Source organism: Chanodichthys erythropterus, chromosome 22 (genome assembly GCF_024489055.1).
Source record: "Chanodichthys erythropterus isolate Z2021 chromosome 22, ASM2448905v1, whole genome shotgun sequence".
NCBI classification, from domain to species: domain Eukaryota; kingdom Metazoa; phylum Chordata; class Actinopteri; order Cypriniformes; family Xenocyprididae; genus Chanodichthys; species Chanodichthys erythropterus.
This window is the reverse complement of record NC_090242.1, coordinates 6,563,784-6,586,908: the sequence shown is the minus strand read 5'-3', so window position 1 is coordinate 6,586,908 and position 23,125 is coordinate 6,563,784. Positions and strand designations below refer to the sequence as shown.

General features: G+C 38.3%; 1 protein-coding gene across 1 annotated transcript in view; it reads right to left on the bottom strand.

The window, feature by feature from the left end:
- The window catches only part of gabra3 (gamma-aminobutyric acid type A receptor subunit alpha3), a 212,286-nt gene that overhangs the window by 93,322 nt on the left and 95,839 nt on the right, over positions 1 to 23,125 (bottom strand). Inside the window, exon 5 of the mRNA XM_067376987.1 lies at positions 8,933 to 9,015. Coding sequence (XP_067233088.1) covers positions 8,933 to 9,015 — 83 coding nt within the window. The remainder of the gene's footprint in view (positions 1 to 8,932; positions 9,016 to 23,125) is intronic.

Sequence of the window (23,125 nt, the reverse complement as noted above, 5' to 3'; positions counted from 1 at the left end):
CGCCACCATGCTTAAGGAGAGTGCATTCCAAGATGACTAGACAAGCGTCAAGCAGTTTCAAATGAAACGCCAGATAGCAACTCATCCTTGGGTCACACAAAGGCTGTCAGTGATAGCATTCCCTACGGCCAACAGCTCAAGCTGAGCCTCAAAGAGGTCTTCCGTAGAAATCCTACCAAGGCCACTCAAGGCTTTTGGAACCAAATTTTAAGAGGAAAAGTGGTCCCTTAAAGGGAATGTGGCAAGGGAACCGAAAGGAGCCCCAGCCAGTCACTAGAGGGGAACAAAGTCATCCCCAATGCCACCAGGGAGGCCGACCTGGTTTGGTAAAGGACAAACTTAGTCTTGGCCAACCCTGTCTGGATGCAGAATCTCTATAACACATTCTTCAGAGAAGAGAGCAAGTAAGAGCGACTACGAGAGGGGCAGTAAGCAACTCAAACCCATGCATAGAGACGGGCATCCTGGTGAACAGAACTCAGCTGAGTGTTATAAACCCTCGTATTGAGGGGAGTATAATCTGCTCATCCTAGGATCTACTCAGTGCCTGATTTATTGCACTGAGGAGGCTGTGTGCTAGAGAACCCTGATACAGGAGAGCACAAACCAGCCTGGGGCTGATCTTTAATGGGAGGTCTCATGGAAGCCTTCACCAATGATCAGCTTAGGGAGCTAAGCACTATTACACAGACAGCCCTAGCAGGGAAGTACAAAGCTCGACCTAACAGGTAGACCATACTGCGGGCACATAACCATAGAGGCCAGAAAGGGCCTACATCATGATAGTAGTTCTATGTGGAGTAAGACTCATATAGGCTAGAGTACTTTGTCACAACAGTAGGACCTGTCTTGCTGGGAGCAGGACATAAGACTTAGTAACAGTAGTTAAACTGTAAAGTGCCCACATGACAATCTACCTAACACAATCCAACGAGCAGTGTACTTGGTAAAAGAACCTTTTTACTCTTTAAAGCAAGAGGTACAATGTATGCCAACACGCATTAAGGAAGGCCTTTGACGGGCTTATGACCTCAGCAGACACATGGCATCAGATTGTGGCAGTATTTAAAGCACCAGGATGGATAAATAACCAAACCATAAGGAGGTTAAATTATCACCTGGGGCCCTGGCCAACCAGAAGTGTATTTAGTAGGATACTGATAGCTCTCTAGTAAGAGGATTACACTACAACATACGCTAGTATGTTCAAAAAAAGCAGCCCAAAGGGCCTAAAACCTTTAAGACATACAGTGTTGGTCTAATGGCCATTAGGATTCAAGGAGCAAAAAATAGAACCAACCTAGATACTAGGTAGCTATTTAGCTAAACTAGAGTAGAAACCCAGACTCAAGGAGGCTGATGTAGTTAAAACTAAACCTCAGTAAGGTTTTACCACAAAAACTTAACCCTGAGAGGTCAGCCACTCAGAAGAGTCCTCGGTAAAAGCACCTTTTTACTCTCAAACTGAGAGGAGTACATAACTGAACTTTAACATGCTACACAAGAGGCCCATCGGTCCTACCCTAGTAAACATGTGGCATCAGCTAGTGGTGACCATAACCATACCAACCATCAGGCCATGCATTCAGCGATTTAGTTTCTAAAAAGGAAAAGCATATTCCGCCACCATACTCCACGAGAGGCCTGCTTAAGGCCTACTCAAAGCAGAGGTGTGGCGGGACCGATGGTGGTACTTTTTTGATTGGATTCACAAGCATCCTGCCAACATGTCAGCTTAAAAGGAGGCCTTATGGGGCCTTCAAGTTCAGCAACATGTGGCGTTCAGCCTGTTTGTCCATATAAACATAAACTGTGCCAACATGTAAACTAAAATGGAGGCCTTATTAGGGCCTACCCTAGTAAACACGTGGCATCAGCCAGTCCATGACCATACCAACCATCAGGCCATGCATTCAGTGGAAAACCTTTCTCGCATCATACCGAGAGAAGGAATGCACATTACGTCACCATACTCCATGAGAGGCCTGCTTAAGGCCTACTCAACAGATGTGGGGTGTGGCCAACGGTGGTATTGGATTCACAAGCATCCTGCCAGCATGTCAGTGAAAAAGGAGGCCTTATGTGGGCCTACAAGTCCAGCAACAAGTGGCATTTAGCCCGTTTGAAACATATAAACACAAACTGTGCCAACATGTAAACTAAAAAGGAGGCCTATTAGGGTTTACCGTTTCAGTGACGCATGGCGCCAGCTCGTGAATATAAGGGAACCAAGCTTACAGGGAACCAGCTCTAACCCAGCAAAGCTGTGGGAAGCTAACTACAACCTGAGCTATGGCTACACATTCCAACAGGCAATGTACCCTATGCCAGTGACTAAAGGGAACCAATAAATGCCTACATGGTCTAGGGGAGGCCTACCAAGGCCTACTTCCCTAAACAGACACATAGCAAAAGCCTGTGGCAGTGTAAAGTCATGTGAGCAAACTATGATCACATAACAAAAGTACTTGAGAAACACAAGCTGCTAAACTAGAAGGAGGCTAAAATTGGGGAGTATAATAGTCACCATGCTCATAAATAGAGGCTGATTTCACAAGCCTACTATTATGAGAACAGGTGCCAAACTGTGGCAGCACTAGAGTAAAGCTCACATAAACAAATGTAGGGCAAAAAGCTGACAATGCTTTGAAATACATGCCATCCTAAAGAGGATAAATGTTCTCACCAAACAGATTTAGCTGTGCTGAGCCCTAGAGGACGGAGGTTAAAAAGCTAGCACCGTCAACTCAAACAAATGTTAAATCACGCGGCTCAGGGGAAAGACAAATTCATTGCATGAATGAAGTTCTAGAGAGTGGGGCCTAGCGTACACTGCATAACTTATCTACGCAAAGATAAGGGCCTACCACCTGAGAAAAACAGCACCAGGGAGGCTCTCTTATGTAGCTGGGGGATTGATTACAGACGCAACGGTGTTTACAATTGATCACCCATCTCACTCTCGCTTCTTCCTCCTCCCATCTGTCTGGGCTCAGATACAAATCTGAACAGCTAGGGGTTTTTCCATGTCCTCCCGAACACAAACGCGGAGATCAGGAAGGAATGGAAAGTTTATGGGAGCTGCAGCATTCATGGACAGAAAGGAACCGCTCGTTGAGCCGTCCGCACGCACTCCCTTTCTTAACGCGCTCTCGCGGCAGCTGCAGCCTGCCATAAGTGTGTCCCATAAACACCAGCAGCTCCGCATACACAGCAGCCAGAGGAGCGCGCGCTGCCGAACGTGATGACGTCAAACACGGACGTCATCGTCATCCAATAACTCATCCTTTTCAGCCCCGGGGAAGCTGAGAGAGAATACAACTCTCTCAAACTTCCCAATGAGCTCACCTGCAAGCCCTATGATTGCAGCCGCCGTTTTGCCCCAGCACAAACAGGGCCAGAATCACCAGGCACAGATGCGGACACCTCTTCCCTCAAGAAGAGTGCCGAACGAGAACAGAGCGTCTCGATAGGGAGACGCTCAAAGTAAATAACAGAAAACACGCAGACAGCGCCCTCAAGCACTGTCTATGCGCGCTCCTCTCCCAGACAAAAAATGCCCAGAAATGTGTATATCAAGTGTCAAAACCCTGGGACACAGATGAACACACTTTCTTGAACATCTGTAAAGCATATTATAGAATCTCTTACCGGAGTCAATACAATCGTGATCAGACATCAGCTCACGTGTGACGTTTCCCAATGCGATTTTAACGCATTGAGTTGAAGTTCCCTTCGAAAGGGAACACATTTGAGTATTTGTATTTGTTTAATGTACAGTGTAAACATGTATTTCATCTAAAATGAGCAGCCAGTTAATGAGGGAATAAGCTTGTATGGATTTTTAGATCTCTTCTTGCTTGACCAATATAGCTTATCCTCAATTATAAGTCATCATGACCGGCAGTAATACAAAAGCTGGCCATTTGTTCGGCTGGTGTGAAATGAAATAATGGAAAATAAATAAGCAGAAGAAAAATAAAGACAGGGTCTGGGAATCAGGATTATTTTTTTATGGTGTTCATTTTAACGATCCTTGAATATCTTTATTCCTTTGCCAATAAAGAACAAATTTGTCTTGTGTTGATATTGAATTTATAGCCTTTCAGCAAAGAAAATCATTGATACACACTCCCAACAGAAAAAGTCTAAGGTTATGACTAACCATGGTTATCTGGTGTCTGAACCATGAATGTACACACAGCAATTTCATTTGGCAGACAACAGTCCATTGCATCATCACTGGAGCGCCCGTGAGTATAAGATGGCAATGAACGTCATCAACTTCTTCGTCTGAAGGAGATGTGCATGCAGACCAGATGCATAGCAATGAGATGCAGTGTCTCATTCTCCTTCTCAGGGAACCATGGATCATAACCTGAGAAGTTCCCTTTCAAAGTGCAACTCAACACTGCATCTTGTATTGACATTATGGGGAACAAATACCCACTCTGCCATGCTGAGGAAATGCCTGTCTCATTAGCTGTGCCTATTCACAACCATTACTTAGCCGGAGTCAGACGCATGAGATATAGAGGATGTGATATGCAATCAGCACTTCCCTCCCTCTTTACTACTTTACAGAACGAAATAAACATGAATGAACATCAGAAAATGTTGCGAGATACAGTAGCTTACCGAAATCTGTATCACGTCCTAATCAGTTGGAAACAATGTCACGTAACATAGAAAAGCCATTCGTTGACCATAAACTTGATAGTCAGGAGGAAAAATAACGAAACAAACCATTTAAAACAAAATGAACTGGATTAGAAACTTAATTATTTAATTATAAGTATTATAACTTTATTATTATAAAATGGATTTAAATTGGGTGCTTGTCTGTGTGTAATCAAACGCATCATTTTCATTTTACTCTGGAGACTGGACTTGCACTCTGGAGCGGAGGATGTTACTTCAACATCCCAGAAAGTTCCTACTGTCCCACTTCCTATGAGCTCTATTCCTCAAAGGAGGAGGAGCCCAAGTGGCCACTCTCTGCCTCTGACCCTGCCTCCAGCCCTGGGACTGTGAAGGACTGTGTCCCCCAGAGGTCTTAGGCAGAGTTTTTATTCAACATGGGATGTACTTCCTGAAAGCTGCCAACCGTGCCCTAGCCTCCCTAAACTTCCCAACCACCATCTCTACAGACATGCCGAAAGGTTCCGAGGATGAGATCGGCACATCAAGGAGAAAGTTAGCATTCTCTAGATTAGAAAAGATAACAAAATGCAACCTTTTCAGTGACTCATTCTCTTAGTCCACTAGTCCATGCACCTATCCTGCAAGTGAAATCAGGCTGAGTTTTACTATAAATCTGGGTGTCATCCGCACAAGCCATACTTCTGAATGATCTGCCCCAGATGCAGTGCTCCAAGTAAAGAGGTCAAATTATTATTATTCTTTTTACTATTTTTTGGAACGTAGTCTTTGGACTATGGTGCAAAAGCAGCCAGATCTGAAATCCAAATGATGCCTAGTATTCAGTGTTAAGAATAAATAAATAAATAAATAAATAAATAAAAATGAAGAAAATAATTAAGAAAAAAATTTGGAAAATCCTTTGCATAAGCCACTAAGCTACATTTCACTGATCTGCAAAAACTCACAGATTTCATATCAGGTCATTAATTCTATTCAGCGTTGGTTATTAAGACCAGTAAGATTAATTTTGTATTAGTATTTTTAAGTTTATTTATTGTGTTTATGTTTATTAGTTTTGTGGACATACAGTAATAGATGAGAGGCAGTTTGAGGAAGGTCAAATTAATGTGCATGGTTTAAATTGCTTTATTTATTAATGACTATTTTACTGTACAATTGACTAGTTTACGGTACCTTATTACATTCATTTATAATATGAGAAGAAAGAGATTTCAAAGTGATACAAGAGACACTGGTTGCCTGGGGCAACGGTCAATTATACAGTGTACGATCAAATGCCACGATTGATCAATCTGAAATAAGTATTCCAGAGCAATGCATAATAATTATGCTTACAAGGCACTTCTGGCCCTGTTGTAATTGAGGCAATTTGTTTTTTGACAATCAGCAGATTAATTAGTACCATAAAGTCACAGTCTTTTTGAAAACAACCAAAAGCAAACATTAATCTAACATCAGTATTTATATATTTTCACATCACTAGGTTGATGTATTGGGCTATTCATCACATCACATCTATGATAGCTGGAGATGTGCTCTGCTTGCTTTAAAGAAAATAAACAAGCTGTTATTAATATTGATGATAACGTCTCCAGCAATGCAAAAACAAAAACAAAGCCAACCCAAATGAGCACTTTTCTACTACTTAGATCTTTAAACAGAAATGAGAAACGTAACAAATATTTAAAGAGAAAAATGAACAGACAACTTTGTAATTGCATTATGAGGTGGAAGCAAGGTTGATTGGGGGATTGAGGGAACAGTGCTTATAATCTACTATCGTTAACAAAGCTAATTATGCAGCAGACGGTTCGACATCTTATTAAGGAGCCAATTGTTTGATGTCTTTTGGCTGTATGCAACACAAATCCAATGAGGGGTCACCACGCCGCACCTGTCAAAAAGAGGTATTGTGGGGGGAAGGTACTAGTGAAAATGTATGAGCAGAGGACTTTTGTTTTATTGCCCAGTGGAATGTTTTATTCATAAAGACGTGACTGCAGCGTCATGGCGACCTTTGGTGTCATTGGCTGGGCTAGTCATCTAAAGCTCTGAACAGAAGGAGAGTTACGAAACGTGTTTTCTTGTTTTGGGACTCCATGTATACAAAAAAAAAAAAAAAAAAGTTTTGTTGGTCTACTTTGGGGTTTTATTCTAATGACAATGTTGTCTTGGATAGATGTAGTTTATGGTAAGGAGCAAGTGCAGATCCAATGAGCACCAGACGTGACATTATGTACCATTTTGTGTTCTGGAGATAGACACTGCATGATTGGTTTCTCTGAACTATGTGCAAAAGATAAGTTATTAAGCAGTTGATGCTCTTCCTGCACCCACATAATACAGTTCAGTATGCTGCACAGATTTCAATGTCTAACTCATCACCAAACTAATTGTGCAGGGTACATGTGCTTAAGGCAAACATGTAATAGAGAATCTGAGAAAATGCACTTAGGGCGTTTTCACACCTGGCTCACTTGAAGCATTTGTTTCAGAACCTGGTGTGTTTTCTTGCTTCGTTTGGTTCATTTAGGAATATATTATTATGAAAATCACTCCAAGATGGTCTTGACCCGATTGCAAGCGAACTCTGGAGCGGTTCGGTTGAGATGAGAAAGCAAACAGTTTCATAATTCATAATGGCAAACTTGTTATATAAAAAGCAGCAGTGTCTGATTCTGGGAGTAAGCACATTAGTTATCACAGTTGAAAACCAAAGGATGCCTCTAGCTTTGTGAAAGCAAACCGAACCAAGAAGAAAATACAACATTGTAACAAATTAAGTCCCAGTTTTGGAACAAAGCAAATCATCTACAGGTCTTAGACAATCTAGACCAGTGGTTCTCAATGTTTTTTTGGGGCCAGCACCCCTCAACCCATTATCTAGGTCCCTCGCCACCTCCCATCAAATAAAATGTAGTCTAAATGTCTTCCCTGAATATTAATGTTGATTATTATTCTGTGTTTATTATAATAAGGTCTATTATTATATCTAGACTACCAAATGTTTGGGGTCAGTGCAATTCTATTAAAATTTTATCTAACATCCCATGCTGCCCTGTTTTGAATGCTGAATTAATGGTGCAGTTTGCCTTGTGGTGTCAGTGCTTACTATGCTTTAAATTTAATTGTTTCTAAATGCTACAAAAGACGTGGAAGACTGAATCGATGTGGATTTAAAGGCCTAACAGCCTATTATTTATATTCTGGAATAGCGACAGTAAATGTGTTAATAATGTTCTCAACCCAAAAATTCGAAAGTAAATCTGTTAGAGGAAGCTTATAAGTAAAACATTATTATAAATAATAGCCAAATAGTTATTTTTATTTGGAGGTTGTTTTTTTTTTTTTTCTTTTTTTTTTTCTTCACATGAAACACAAATAGAAATAAAAAATATGCCCCTGGCTCAAACCCCTGCCCTTTTTCAAAATGAATCAAAAGTGCCCCCCCTCAACAATTATCAAAACACAAAACAGCGAATCACTCAAAAGTCACAACATTCCTGTTTACTTTACATATCTGCCATCAGACAGTCTGAGACGTCGTTGCCATAACGCGTTGCTACGGATTTGTATCTTGCTTCGGACTTGACTGACAGACTGGATACCACCTGCTTGCTAACCACTATTCACTCTATTCACACTTTATTTTGTTATAATTATTCTGCTCACTGTAAAAATAAAATACAAGGAGTTTCTATCAGTAGTTGTGTATTCATATTTGTGACACCACAGTCTGTTTACAAAAGTGATCAAGAATTGTAGACCATATATCTGTCTCTCTGTGATTGCTAGTGTGTGGATTCATTTAAAAATCCACATCCTACAAATTTATAATATTTATATATATATATATATATGATAATGTAATACACCAACCAGCTCAAATTTCACTGAACAATGTGAAGTGGTAATTCCCCGGTCTTAATTAAAATGGTTAATTTCAATGGTTTCAATGGTTTTAAATTTTCAATTTAAATAGCTTTGCTGTGAATTGACTACAGTGCACTCCGTGTAGCTCCTGAAGTTGCCATTAATGGTAGGTATTGTTCTCTTATTTTTGTATTGCATATTAATTTACAGTTTGATGAAACTATCATGGTTGGTTAAATTGTCTAAGTACCATCTACAGGCCTATTATATGAAATGTAGGCTGCGACAGTAAACAGATGCCCCATTCTATTTCTGATGTTGTTCCCCCATTGTTCTCTGAACGCCCCCATTGAGAAACGCTAATCTAGACAGATTAGTGGCAGAGCTCACTTACAGCTTCCGAACTTCAGTGGGCAGGCATGGGCATCCATAGGAAAATCTTCCAGATGCATGGGGCACTCAGCATGGATGGTTAATCTATGTAGAGAGGAACAGACACATAGAGAGAACTTTAAAGTCAGCATGAAACAGTATTTGCAACTCATTTTACTTTTGTAATGTGATGTATTTCAGAGTGAAACAAGAACTGAAGTATGGCAGGACTTGTCTTGATCCATCAGGAATTTACTGTATCATGGAAAGTGGGTGTTTAAGACTAGAAATAGGATGATCATGTTTAAAAAATCTTAATCGTCATACCTTATAGTCACATTTGGTAAATTAGAGTTGGGCGATAATATAGTTTACACTTTGCAATGATACAGGCAATCAAGCAGTTGAAATATGCTATATAGTATATATCGCTCTAAGCGAGTATACTATCATAAAGTTGGACATACTTATATGTCTACCTTTATATAAAGAGCTGGGCACAAATATAATATAGTGAAACACCACTGGCTTCCACATTTGAGGAGGCTTTTTGACTGGAAGGCTGAAGGTCAGGGTCACCCTGCATTTGCCATTAGATATTAGCAATTCTCAAATTTCATTGATTGAAATATGGTCAAAGTGTACTGTCGAAAGCACTTATGGTAAACTAAAATACAGTTTAAAGGTGCCATCGAATGTTTTTTTTTTTACAAGATGTAATATAAGTCTAAGGTGTCCCCTGAATGTGTCTGTGAAGTTTCAGCTCAAAATACCCCATAGTTTTTTTTTATTTTTTTATAATTTTTTTAACTGCCTATTTTGGGGCATAATTAGAAATGCGCCGATTCATGCTGCGGCCCCTTTAAATGCTCGCGCTCTCCGCCCCCGGAGCTCGCGCTTGCCTTAAACAGTGCATAAACAAAGTTCACACAGCTAATATAACCCTCAAAATGGATCTTTACAAAGCGTTCGTCATGCATACTACATGCATGCATTGGATCATGTGAGTATAGTATTTATTTGGATGTTTACATTTGATTCTGAATGAGTTTGAGGCTATATGCTCTGTGGCTAACGGCTAATGCTACACTGTTGGAGAGATTTATAAAGAATGAAGTTTTGTTTATGCATTATACAGACTACAAGTGTTTAAAAATGAAAATAACGACAGTCTTGTCTCCGTGAATACAGTAAGAAATATTACCTTTAAATATTTGTAATTATACAATACAAAATACTACACTAATAACACACTACAGTTCAAATTATGTTCAAAAACTATACATGTACTTAAGAATGTAAGTAATCAAAATGTGTGTACTTTTTAAAATATGACAAAAAACAAAAAATTAAAATGTTGTTTAAAGTAAAACTTTTAATGTGAAATTACAAAGAGCACTTTTTTTTTAAAGTGTACTTCAGTGTAATTCACTGATGTTATATAAAGTATTTTATTTTAAATATATTTTTAAGATTTGAAGTACTCTACAAATGCACAGTTAATACCATTAAGTGCACTTCTTTTTCACAAGATAATATCTGCATCCTGTGGCTTAGATAATTTCAGCCGAACAGGAAAGTCTTTGAGAGGCGCAGCAAGATATTACTTTTTCATGAAAGAACTTTTATTCTCTTTGAAAAACTGATGAATCATTTTCAATAAGACCACAAACATTTATTAACAAAGTAAACAGGGCTGATTATATTTTATTTGGACTATAAAACAGAAGATTAGGCAATAATAGTGAACCGCTGAATCAAACTCAATTATACAGCCTATTTTATTTAATCCATTGAAGAATCTCGGGTAGAAATTCACAGCATCTTAAGACAAGACAGGGAAGAAAAATCGAACAGAGCAGAGTGTTAATCTAGTACAAAGAAAACTGAATAAGTGATAACAGCTTGAAAGAGATTCCTTAAAACTGCAGAGAAGTGTTTGAAAATACAGAGACGGGTAAGCTAGTGGACGACGTCTTATGTGTGTACACTGCGTGAGCCATCACATGAAATTAGCTGAGTCACAAGCTGACAGCTTGTATGGAGTCGGGTAAATTGACCTATAAATAGATCCCTGAAGCTTTTAATTAGCGAGAATCAAGGCCTGATCCATTGAGGTGAATCAAAGTCATTTCTCAGACAGTTTAATGACTGCAAATTGCTTCCTGTTCACATCTGTGGAAAACTAAAGGTGCTTCTGTAATTCATCCGGTTCCCCTCTACACATAACATCGTCTGAATTTGCTTCGTTCCTCCTTGACTCTCTCCAAGGCCATGACTGTGAAACCAGAGGCACAATTTGTGCCCGTCATGTCGGACGATATGCAGCTCTCCGAAGGATGTGACATATTTTTCCAGAAGAGGACAGTGAGAAGAGCATGTGTCTGTGCATTGCTGTATGTATTCTACTGAGTGACCGAGAGGATGAGTCTATGTGAACAGTAAAGGTCACTAAATTAGAATTGTTGTAAGCTTGGCAGCCAATGAATGTGAACGGGTGCAATCTCTGACTTAATATTTGCTTCCATACCTCCTCATACCTCTAGCGTTTGTGTACCATATCATTACAGAGTGTGACAGGAGGCTAGCATTACAGCTCTAATTCAGTGTGCACATGTGTGCCTATGGTCACGTAGCGCAGCTGGCCTGTCAGTGCGCATGCACGCCGCTGCGGCTGCTTTACTGGCCATTTGTCAGTTTCACGGTCAGTGAACGTCACGGCTCTCTTGGGTTGGCAGGTCCCCCTGGGCTTTCCCCCCAGCTTTGCACTAGGTCTCAGGCTCTCTGAGCTTCTGCGCCTCTCATCTCCTCAATAACATACTGACCCAATGGTCCTCAGCACATTACCTGTTCCTGAGGCAGCTCTGATGGCAGGGATTTGCTTTCAAAAGTCTCTACCCTGGGCATTCAGATATGTAATCCAGGTTCATAAAATTGTTTGGTTCACCTGCCTCAATTGAAAACATTTACACTTCATAAATATTAAATACAGTTATGTTTAGGTCAGATAGTAATACAAAAATGTATACACTAACCATCTCATCCAATTGGCTTAAACAGCCTGCACTTTTACAGCACAAGTTTTTTTTTTTTTTTTTTTTATGAAATACTGAGCAAATCTCAAGGGAGCAGTAGCTTTTGTCTTTTTTCAAAGAATAAAAAGAAGAAGAAAAACAGCTTGACGCCTCTGATATTCTGGGCCTAGATACGGGTCCAGGTATGGTATGTCTTGTGTCAGTGTATTATTTTGCAGTTCCAAAGAAATGTTACCCAACTGACCAGTAAATTAGCCATTTTTACTGGCATTTGAGATTTTTTGGGACATTTATGTTCTTTTTATGCTTTATCAAGTTTCTCCCTCTCAATTTTATCTTCCAATTCTCTTATCTGATCCACTTTGAGTCAAATAGGATGCTGGTTGTAAAAGCTGCATTGCATCTAGAGCACAGCTGTCTCTCCTCCAGCTACATTCCTGTGAGCTGATCTGGGCAAGGTGAGAGGTCCCTAAAGCCTGTAAGGACGAGTGAAACCATCTGTCCATCCTACACCTCTAGCTAACTGCACCCCAGGGCTGGAGAAGTGAGCTGTCTGAAAAAGGCCGAAAGCTGGTGAACTGTGTAAAAGTGCAGGAGGGCCCTGTCAGGATTCATGAGATGTGTTACTTGTGGGATTGCTGGAAATTTGTAGTAGAAAACTACAGTAGTCAACTTTTGAATTGGATCACAAAAGTTAATCAAAGTTGTTCTAAGAACTAAGTTGTTCTTAAGAAGAATGTTTTAGGACAACTTTGATGAAAGGTTTTGATCCACTTCAAATGTTGACTACTATAGTAAAACATTTAAAGAGGTTTCCCTTAATTTCCCTTGATTTTTGACATATAAGAGATCATTATACTATAAAAAAAAAAAAAAAAAAAAAATACGTTTCAGAACCCAAAACTTCCTTGTTAGTCCAAAAATAGCTTATGTTAATTTCAATATTTACTAATACATTATTAAATCAAAAGTTGTATATGTTAACATTAGTTAAAGGGTTAGTTCACCCCAAAATGAAAATTCTGTCATTAATTACTCACCCTCATGTCATTCCACACCCGACCTTTGTTCATCTTCGGACCACAAATTAAGATATAGATAAAAGATTTTTAAAGATTTAAAGATTTTTGATAAAATCTGAGTAATCCAAGATAATTTACACTTTTAGATGCCCAGAAAGCTACTAAAGACATATTTAAAACAGTTCATGTGACTACAGTGGTTCAACCTTAATATTATGAAGTGATGAGAATACTTTTTCTGAGCAAAAAAAATAAAAATAAAATAACGACTTTATTCAACAATATCTAGTGATGGGTGATTTCAAAATGCTGCTTCGTGAAGTTTCAAAGCTTTACGAATATTTTGTTTAGAAACACTTATAACGTAACGAAGCCTCGTTTACTGAAATCACGTGACTTTGGCAGTTTAATATGCACTCCAAACCACTGATTCGAAACAAAAGATTCGTAAAACTTCATGAAGCAGTGTTTTGAAATCACCCATCACTAGATATTATTGAATAAAGACATTATTTTGATTTTTGGCACACAAAAAGTATTCTCGTCACTTCACAATATTAAGGTTGAACCACTGTACTCACATGAACTGTTTTAAAATGTCTTTAGTCCCTTTCTGGGCATTGAAAGTGTTAATTATCTTGCTGTCAATGCAGGCCTCACTGAGCCATCGGATTTTATCAAAAATATTTATGTTCTGAAGATGAACGTCTTACAGGTGTGGAACGACATGAGGGTGAGTAATTAATGACTGAATTTTCATTTTTGGGTGAACTAACCCTTTAATGCACTGTGAACTAACATGAACTAACAATGAATGATTGCATTTTTATTAACTTGCATTTACAAAGATTAATAAATACTGTAGCATATGTATTGCTCAATGTTAGTTCACGTTAGTTAATATATTAACTAATGTTAACAAATGAACTTTATTGTGAAGTGTTAATTTTTATTGAACTGTTTTCATTTTGTGGAAAGGAGTTCAGTTAGTAGTTGCAAAAAGCTGTAGAAGCTCATAAATCATGTACAGGTCTAAGGTCTGAAGAGACTTATATGAAAATCATACAGTAGAGACGCTAGCCATTTGAGTCCTGGCAAACCCTCTTACAGTACTTGAGTATTGTTATCTTTTACTGCATACTCAAAGCAGAACTGAAATGACATTCATTACAAGATGATTAGTTAAAACATTTCAGATGGACCTGCAGACAATTTTTCTAGTTATGCATTTCATCATTGAGGATTTCTTAAAAATACTGTGTAAAAATCTCGTCTCCTCTCGTTCTCGTGAACTCAATGTTGTGTCGTGGATATGTTTTTAAACAAGACACATTTCATCTATACTGGATCCAACTTGTAAAACAATATTTTTGCTGCTTAATTTTACTTCATTAAAACAAGTTAAAATAACTTAATAGCTGAACGTTTTGTATTTACTTAATTTAAATGTGTCCAATCTACTTAAATACAGTGGGTACGGAAAGTATTCAGACCCCCTTAAATTTTTCACTCTTTGTTATATTGCAGCCATTTGCTAAAATCATTTAAATTCATTTTTTTTCCTCATTAATGTACACACAGCACCCCATATTGACAGAAAACACAGAATTGATGACATTTTTGCAGATTTATTAAAAAAGAAAAACTGAAATATCACATGGACCTAAGTATTCAGACCCTTTGTTGTGACACTCATATATTTAACTCAGGTGCTGTCCATTTCTTCTGATCATCCTTGAGATGGTTCTACACTTTCATTTGAGTCCAGCTGTGTTTGATTATACTGATTGGACTTGATTAGGAAAGCCACACACCTGTCTCTATAAGACCTTACAGCTCACAGTGCATGTCAGAGCAAATGAGAATCATGAGGTCAAAGGAACTGCCTGAAGAGCTCAGAGACAGAATTGTGGCAAGGCACAGATCTGGCCAAGGTTACAAAAACATTTCTGCTGCACTTAAGGTTCCTAAGAGCACAGTGGCCTCCATAATCCTTAAATGGAAGACATTTGGGACGACCAGAACCCTTCCTAAAGCTGGCCGTCTGGCCAAACTGAGCTATTGTGGGAGAGGAGCCTTGGTGAGAGAGGTAAAGAAGAACCCAAAGATCACTGTGGCTGAGCTCCAGAGATGCAGTCGGCAGATGGGAGAAAGTTGTAGAAAGTCAACCATCACTGCAGCCCTCCACCAGTCAGGGCTTTATGGCAGAGTGGCCTCAATGAGGAAAAAAAAAATAACTTATAAGATTTTAGCAAATGGCTGCAGTTATTTTATGTTTTAACTGAACAACTTCATTGCAATCATTTGCTATGCTAGCAACATAAGCTAATTTAAAAGTGAATAACAATCAAGGATGTACTGGCCCCCTGTTCCGGGTGTGTCCCCACCTGTGGCCGGAGATGCTGACCCTACAGGTGGATGGATGGATGGGAATTTCCATATCAAAATATGATTCAGTACGATTCATAGTGTCCAAGTATCAAGCACTAGTTTACCAAGCATGAGATATTCTTTAACAGGTAATCAAAGTGAATAGTGGAGCCAAAACAGAGAGTGATGGAGCTTTTTCCTAATCTAAAAAGATGATATAAAAATATTGCTCATTCCTTGTGCTTTGGTGCTGCTTGGGTTTGTGATAAATGAGCAGACAAATCTATTTTACTTCTTGCAAGATCTATCATATCTGAAATCCATGGACATAATACAGTTTGACGCAGTGAGCTGTACAGGAATAGACAAAAAAAAAAGGGAAGAAGAAGAGGCGGCTGATGGTGATATTTCAGCTAAGCTCCCAAAAGATGCAGCAGACCATGCGCTGAGTATTACAGTTTGCAGCACTGACAGATTTGCCCAGTCATGGCGTTAGCACTTTTGTGTCTTTTTCTTTCTAAACTTTCTTCAGCAAGATCCGAGCACCTTTAACAGTTTTTATGAGATAGAGATGATACCTCCTGGGTATTGTGCCCACATAATAGTTATGATGTTATTGGCCCAGCATATTAACTTGCGTTTGCAATGAAGACTTTGTGGAATAAGACTTTAATAAATGAGTATTCAGGAGGATCGTGAAATCTCCAGCAACAAATCAATAATAAGCGCCTAGAGATACTCATGCAGTCTTTTGAAACTTTAACATTTTAATCTTAATTTGTATTCTACAAACAGTGAAATAATAAAGTGCTAGGATAAAAGTGAATATTTTGTTTCTAAACACTGATTTATAGGGTAAGAATAGAGATAATCACCTTTTGAAAGCAGTTTGATGTTTAATTGGCTGCTTTAATGATCTGTCTAGAGGATTTAAAAAAAAAAAAAAAAAAAAAAAAAAAAACTTGATTGACATGAATAATGTCAATGATGAATAAAAGCATTTGGCAAAAGATAAAGAAAAGCAACTGATGTATTATGTAAAGCTATATATTATTAACATTTTAACAACCATTTTTAAGCATGGATTTTATGGTCAAAAAATAGATATTATCTTTAATATTACTGAACTATATTTAAAACCTGGAATGGCAGATATTCTAGAAAAAAGTTAATGTATTTATTGATTATATATACAAAATTTATTTTATTTGTATTTTTTTCACATAGCTTTTTTTGTGATGTTTACTCTACACTTTTTTTATATATTATTGGGGGGATTTGAATTTAAAACTATATCCCCTGGTTTCACAGACAAGGTTTAAGCTAGTCCCAGACTAAAATGCATGTTTTAATTGTTTTAACTTGAACTCACATTTCTTAAAACATGTCAGTGCTATTGTTTTGTCTCAAGGTTCACACCAGTAATGTTTTTTTCTAAGGCATGTTTATAAAAATTACTTAAATGTCCTAATTGAACTAAGGTTTAATCCTGGCTTAGTCTAAGCCCTGTCTGTGAAACCGGCCAATGTCTACTAAACTGCTCACAAACACTTTGCTAAGGTTACACTGTTTAACTCTTGGCCCTCTAGAGATTAAACAACAAAACTGGATGCATTTTGCAGAAGAACATTGATTTGGTTGTGCTTCGGCTCTGCGTGACTGTGCAGATAAATATGGTTATCCTACTGCTCATAAAATATTCACTACTAGGCTTAAGAGATAACCAGTTGGAAATGATCTCAAGTTGACTAGCTGAAGATGTTACAGTAGATTTACCCTTTAATAGACATGGTATTTTCTTGAAAATAAATTCCAGCACAGCGCTACAACAACCATAATGAATGAACCTTTCACAATAGATGATGCTTTACAAACTCTGTTATGAGTGCTGCAAGACTGAATTACATATGTACGCAATTTCTCGTGAAAACCATCCCACTAGGCGTAAAATATAAACACTTATAAAAATGTTTTGGAAGAAAGATTGTACCTGTGCAAGTGAACCGTTGCACCAGATGAGCTACCAAGCAAATTTAACCCGTGTCCAAACCAGACGTGTTGCGATTCCAATGACAAGAAATTTGTTTGTCCAGACCAGATGTGACACAACTATGAGATGCAAAAACATCATAGCCGATTAGGAAAGCTCTGCAGTGCATTCGCAGTGAAATAGATATTAATATATATTCAAATTCATAAATATCAGGGATGCACTGATACCATTTTTTTAAGGACCAAGTACAAGTACCAATACTTTTCTTCTAGTACTAGCCAATACCGATGCCTATACATTTATTAATTTCTCCCTCTCGCTCTCTTTTTTTTTTTTTTTTTTTTGGTGATGTTGCAGTTTTTCAAGCACAACACAGCAAGACTAATGAATGTTGGACAGCTTCTTTATTATTACTGTAATGAAAAAAAGTAATAATTTTTATGTGGTTGTCACAAACTTAAAGAACAAAAATTTCACAGTGTCCAATAAACTTTAAAGGGCATAATTACCAATATATATAAGTGTTGTTATATAAAAAGAAAAGTTTGTTCACACTGAGAACACAGTATGAATGTTTAAAGTCAAATTTCTATTACATTCTTTTAACATGAAATAAATGTTAAAAGAATTACTGTCATACTTTGCATGTTGTTCCATCCGTGACACCATAGAAATAGAAACCATTTCTAAAAATATAACCGTTTTGTATCACATTGCAGCTGGTTAGGACAAAAACTCTAATTACCATGGAAAAGATATCTTTCATTGCACATCACGTATGGTCAGGACAGGGTGTAATACACCAGAAAAGCTAGTTATGTGATGCAAATGTTAATATATATTAGTTGACAAATCATGCACTGTGGTGAAACTCTTTTGAGATCATAACACAGTATTGTGAAAGGAACGGTGCAAAAAAAGTCTTCGATAATTGATAGTCTGCCCCAGATATCATAATCTGTGTGAAAAGGAATAACGTGTTAATGCACATGCACACTCATCAAAAATGAAGCTGACTGCTGACACGCTAAAATATATAAATTGAAATGTAATGGGATGAAAGAAATAAAATGTATTACTACTGAATGTTAGCCTGACCACAGGTTAAGAACCGTAGTTCCAAGCACACAAGTTTGTGTTGGTTTGTGAAGCAACTGTTTTGCAAAATGCCAAATTGTTGATCTATGTTGCTTTTGGGAAACACACTCCAGATTGACATTTGTTCAACCAGTACTGTGAGTTTGGGCTGGATGGTTATCTGTCTGACCGAAGCCAGATGGGGGAGTAGGAAACTTTGTTTATTGAAAACTATTTTAGTATTTTTGTAATTCCATTTGGGGGCCATATGCGGCTCTGATTACATCACCAACACCTTTGCTCTAATGGAATGAACCACTCGATGAGGCGCCCCATGCTTCTCTGTATGCCTCTGAACATTCTGTGGTGTCACTCAAGCTATCAGCACTCTTGCACTCTTTTCACTCTTCTCCAAGTATGCTCTTCATAGAAAGAACGTCAACAATGACCTGTAGTCTGGCCTCTGGAGATTTACAACGCTGATGAGAAGTGAAAAGTGTTCTTGACGTGTGACAAATCTACCGTCAGTACAGTGCAGAGTCATCTGTTACACTTATCATCATATCCCTGGACGTGGAAGTTGATCAATGACGATTTACAGAAGCTGAGACAAGATTCCCAATGCACTGGTTCTGCTGTACTTAATGATGACAGTTTCTGGATTGAGGACTTTGATGCTTGCTCTCTCCAACCAGTCTGTAGTCACAGAAGAGTCGTATGGGACGAACAAAAGCCAGACGGAGAGCAAGGATCATTAAGCTTTGGAGACGGAGAGGAGGAAAACTGAGATATGAAGCTGAACCATTTGAAACAAAGAGAGAAAAAAGAACCTGGGTCAAGATGTGGAGTAAAAAAAAAAAAAGAAAAGAAAAAGTGGTTTGCGTTTGGAGATCTTACCCTCTTTAGGTAAATCTTATCTTGATTATACACCAGTGATGGCACCAATAAACTGCCAAAGGATACTTAATACCGGGTAAATATTCATGTCAAATAGAGGAAAAAAAGGGGATAATCATTAAAAGTCATACTATTTTTCCATCTAACTCGGAATATCAGAATTTTGAGCTTCTTATTGAGAAGGGGAATAATAACCATTTTTTTAAGTGCAAATAGCAAAAGCGTGCTATTTACACTAAGTTTAAATATATTTCTGTCATGACAACTCCCGGAGAAATCGGCATGGTAATGGATATGGCAATGTCAATGTATTTGGTCTTGGTGGAAGAGCAAGTATTGAGACTTGCTGCTGCCAATACATTCACAGACATGCTGCTGCTGCACATATACATGAAATACCCCCTGTAGCAGATCCATACAGGTGGAGCTGGGGAAGGTGGAGGGTTTCTGAGGACGCTCTACTCTATTTGAATGTTGAACAGCAAGCTCATTGGCTGCTGATGCCACAGCAACCAATCAGCTGCACTATGTAGATAATGATGTCATCGTTAACAAATTTAAGTTAAGGACCTATCAGCCTGTGCCATCTAGAGTTTCATGACAGAACTTTTTTTGTAAATAGTTGTTAGATGCTATTTATACTAAGTGCAAATAGTGGCAAATACTATTTGCACCCCAGTGTAATGTAGTATATTATAAAACAGTATGTAATAATAACATCAACATATTGTGTGTATATGATTATATTTATTTAAACCATAAATTGATACAGCCTTATTAGGCCATTACCTGTCCCTATCTTTAAAGCTCTCTCCTAATCCTAACCATAAATAACCTGCTGATCGGTAAAGGTGTCCTCGAAGGTCCAGGAAGGGAGCCGTGGTTTTGAGTGTGGTAACAATATGAGCTCCACACGTCGGGGTCAATGTGCCAGCCCATCCGATCAATGTGAAGACACTACATTCAATTTCAATTATGGGCCAATTAAATACTCATTAAACACATTTGTACCCACTATTAAATACCTGTTAGGCACTTTATTTCCACTTTTTGAATATGTACCTGGCATGTACCTGGTCTGCAACAATGTTTAGGTCGGTGGCTTGCATTCCAAGCAGCACATTGCCCAGAGAATCACACTCCCTCCACTGGCATGTCATTGTCCCACATTGCATCCTGGTGCCACCACTTCCCCTGGTAAATGGCACACACTGGTAAAAGAAAACAGGACTCATCTGACTAGGCTACTTTCTTCCACTGCTCCACGGTCCATTTCAGACACTTGCTCATTGTAGGTGCTTCCTCAAGCCTTGCCGTTTCAAAGATACTCTGACCCAGTCATCTTGCCATAACAATTTGGCCCTCGTCAAAGTCGCTCAGATCTTTATTCCTGCCCATTTCTCCTAATGAGAGCTGCTTTTTTGCTTGCCATCTAATCTACCCTGGCCTTAATATGTGGCCTTTTTAGGAGATGATCAACAATATTCACTTCACCTCTGACTGGTCATAATGTTTTGATTCATCAGTTTGTAGGTATATTTTGTGGGAGAGATGAGAGGACTGGCTGTTTAAAAGAAAATGCCTGAAAATGAAAGAGGATGTCAGACACAGTTAAATTAATGAGTTTGTTTCACTCAAATGATAAAGAAAGTTCACTGTAGCATTTTTTTTTTTTAATTCCCAGCATGCTTAGCATCAGACTTGTGTAAATGTTTTTACACAAGATTAACATAGGAAGACAAGTTAGTGTTTAATCTTGTGTCATGTTGGGATTTACAGGGGGGTTCTGATTTGTTAGTTTTGTGGGGTTACCATTGTGGTGAAGAGTAGAGCCTGTGGTTAGGTTGAGGATGGGCTGCAAAACTTTTAAGACCATATATACTGTAGCACATGCTATTTTAAATAATCAATATTTAACCAAGATCTAAATGAGATGTTTATGTAAATAAACTGTAAGTACAAACCCGATTCCAAAAAAGTTAGGACACTGTACAAATCGTTAATAAAAAAAGGAATGCAATAATTTACAAATCTCATAAACTTCTATTTTATTCACAATAGAATATAGATAACATATCAAATGTTGAAAGTGAGACATTTTGAAATGTCATGCCAAATATTGGCTCATTTTGTATTTCATGAGTGCTACACATTCCAAAAAAGTTGGGACAGGTAGCAATAAGAGGCCGGAAAAGTTAAATGTACATATAAGGAACAGCTGGAGGACCAATTTGCAACTTATTAGGTCAATTGGCAACATAATTGGGTATAAAAAGAGCCTCTCAGAGTGGCAGTGTCTCTCAGAAGTCAAGATGGGCAGAGGATCACCAATTCCCCCAATGCTGCGGCCAAAAATAGTGGAGCAATATTAGAAAGGAGTTTCTCAGAGAAAAATTGCAAAGAGTTTGAAGTTATCATCATCTACAGTGCATAATATCATCCAAAGATTCAAAGAATCTAGAAAAATCTCTGTGTGTAAGGGTCAAAAGCAGAAAAACATGTTGGATGCCCATGATCTTCGGGCCCTTAGACGGCACTGCATCACATACAGGAATGCTACTGTAATGGAAATCAAAACATGGGCTCAGCAATACTTCCAGAAAACATTGTCGTGAACATAATCCTCTTTGCCATTCGCTGTTGCCGGCTAAAACTCTATAGGTCAAAAAAAAAGCCATATCTAAACATGATCCAGAAGCATTTTCTCTGGGCCAAGGCTCATTTAAAATGGACTGTGGCAAAGTGGAAAACTGTTCTGTGGTCAGACGAATCAAAATTTGAAGTTCTTTTTGGAAAACGGGGACGCCATGTCATCCGGACTAAAGAGGACAAGGACAACCCAAGTTGTTATCAGCGCTCAGTTCAGAAGCCTGCATCTCTGATGGTATGGACCATATACTGCATCAATTACAACATCATGTCTGCGTAGAAGAAGGATCCGGGTACTGAAATGGCCAGCCTGCAGTCCAGATCTTTCACCCATCCAGACAGTTGAGCAACTAGAAGCCTGTATTAGACAAGAATGGGACAACATTCCTATTCCTAAACTTGAGCAATTTGTCTCCTCAGTCCCCAGACGTTTGCAGACTGTTATAAAAAGATGCCACACAGTGGTAAACATGGCCTTGTCCCAACTTTTTTGAGATGTGTTGATGTCATGAAATTTAAAATCAAATTATTTTTTCCCTTAAAATTATACATTTTCTCAGTTCAAACATTTGACATGTCATCTATGTTGTATTCTGAATAAAATATTTAAATATAAATTTGAAACTTCCACATCATTGCATTCTGTTTTTATTCACAATTTGTAAAGTGTCCCGACTTTTTTTTGGAATCGGGTTTGTAATTAACATTACAATGAGCGAAGCTGAGAACTGTGGGAGTGAAGGGATGCCGCTGACGTGATTGATAATGAGAGACACCTGTGCACCACACTTGCCTTGCTCCATTTCCACAGCTCTCGGCCCCGCCCCACTTGTCACAATTTTCAGTCAATTTAATTATTAACTTATTATCTTAAAAATAATTAGTTAGTTTACTTAAATGGTTTGAGGTAATACGTTTCCTCAAATGTTTTGAGTATTCTGAACTTATCGAGGATACAGCGTTGGGGATTGTTCAGGTCAGTTTCATCAAGTAAGTAAGTCCAACAAGGTCAAGGTGAGGCCAGATGTTTTATAGCGTGGTGAATGGAGTGCTGACGAGACATGATCAGGTGCCAGGGAAGATCATAGGAAATTATGACAGATAATTTGAGTTCATGTAAATTTAAAGAATTACACTAATATGGCATCTATCAATATATTATTCACAGTATT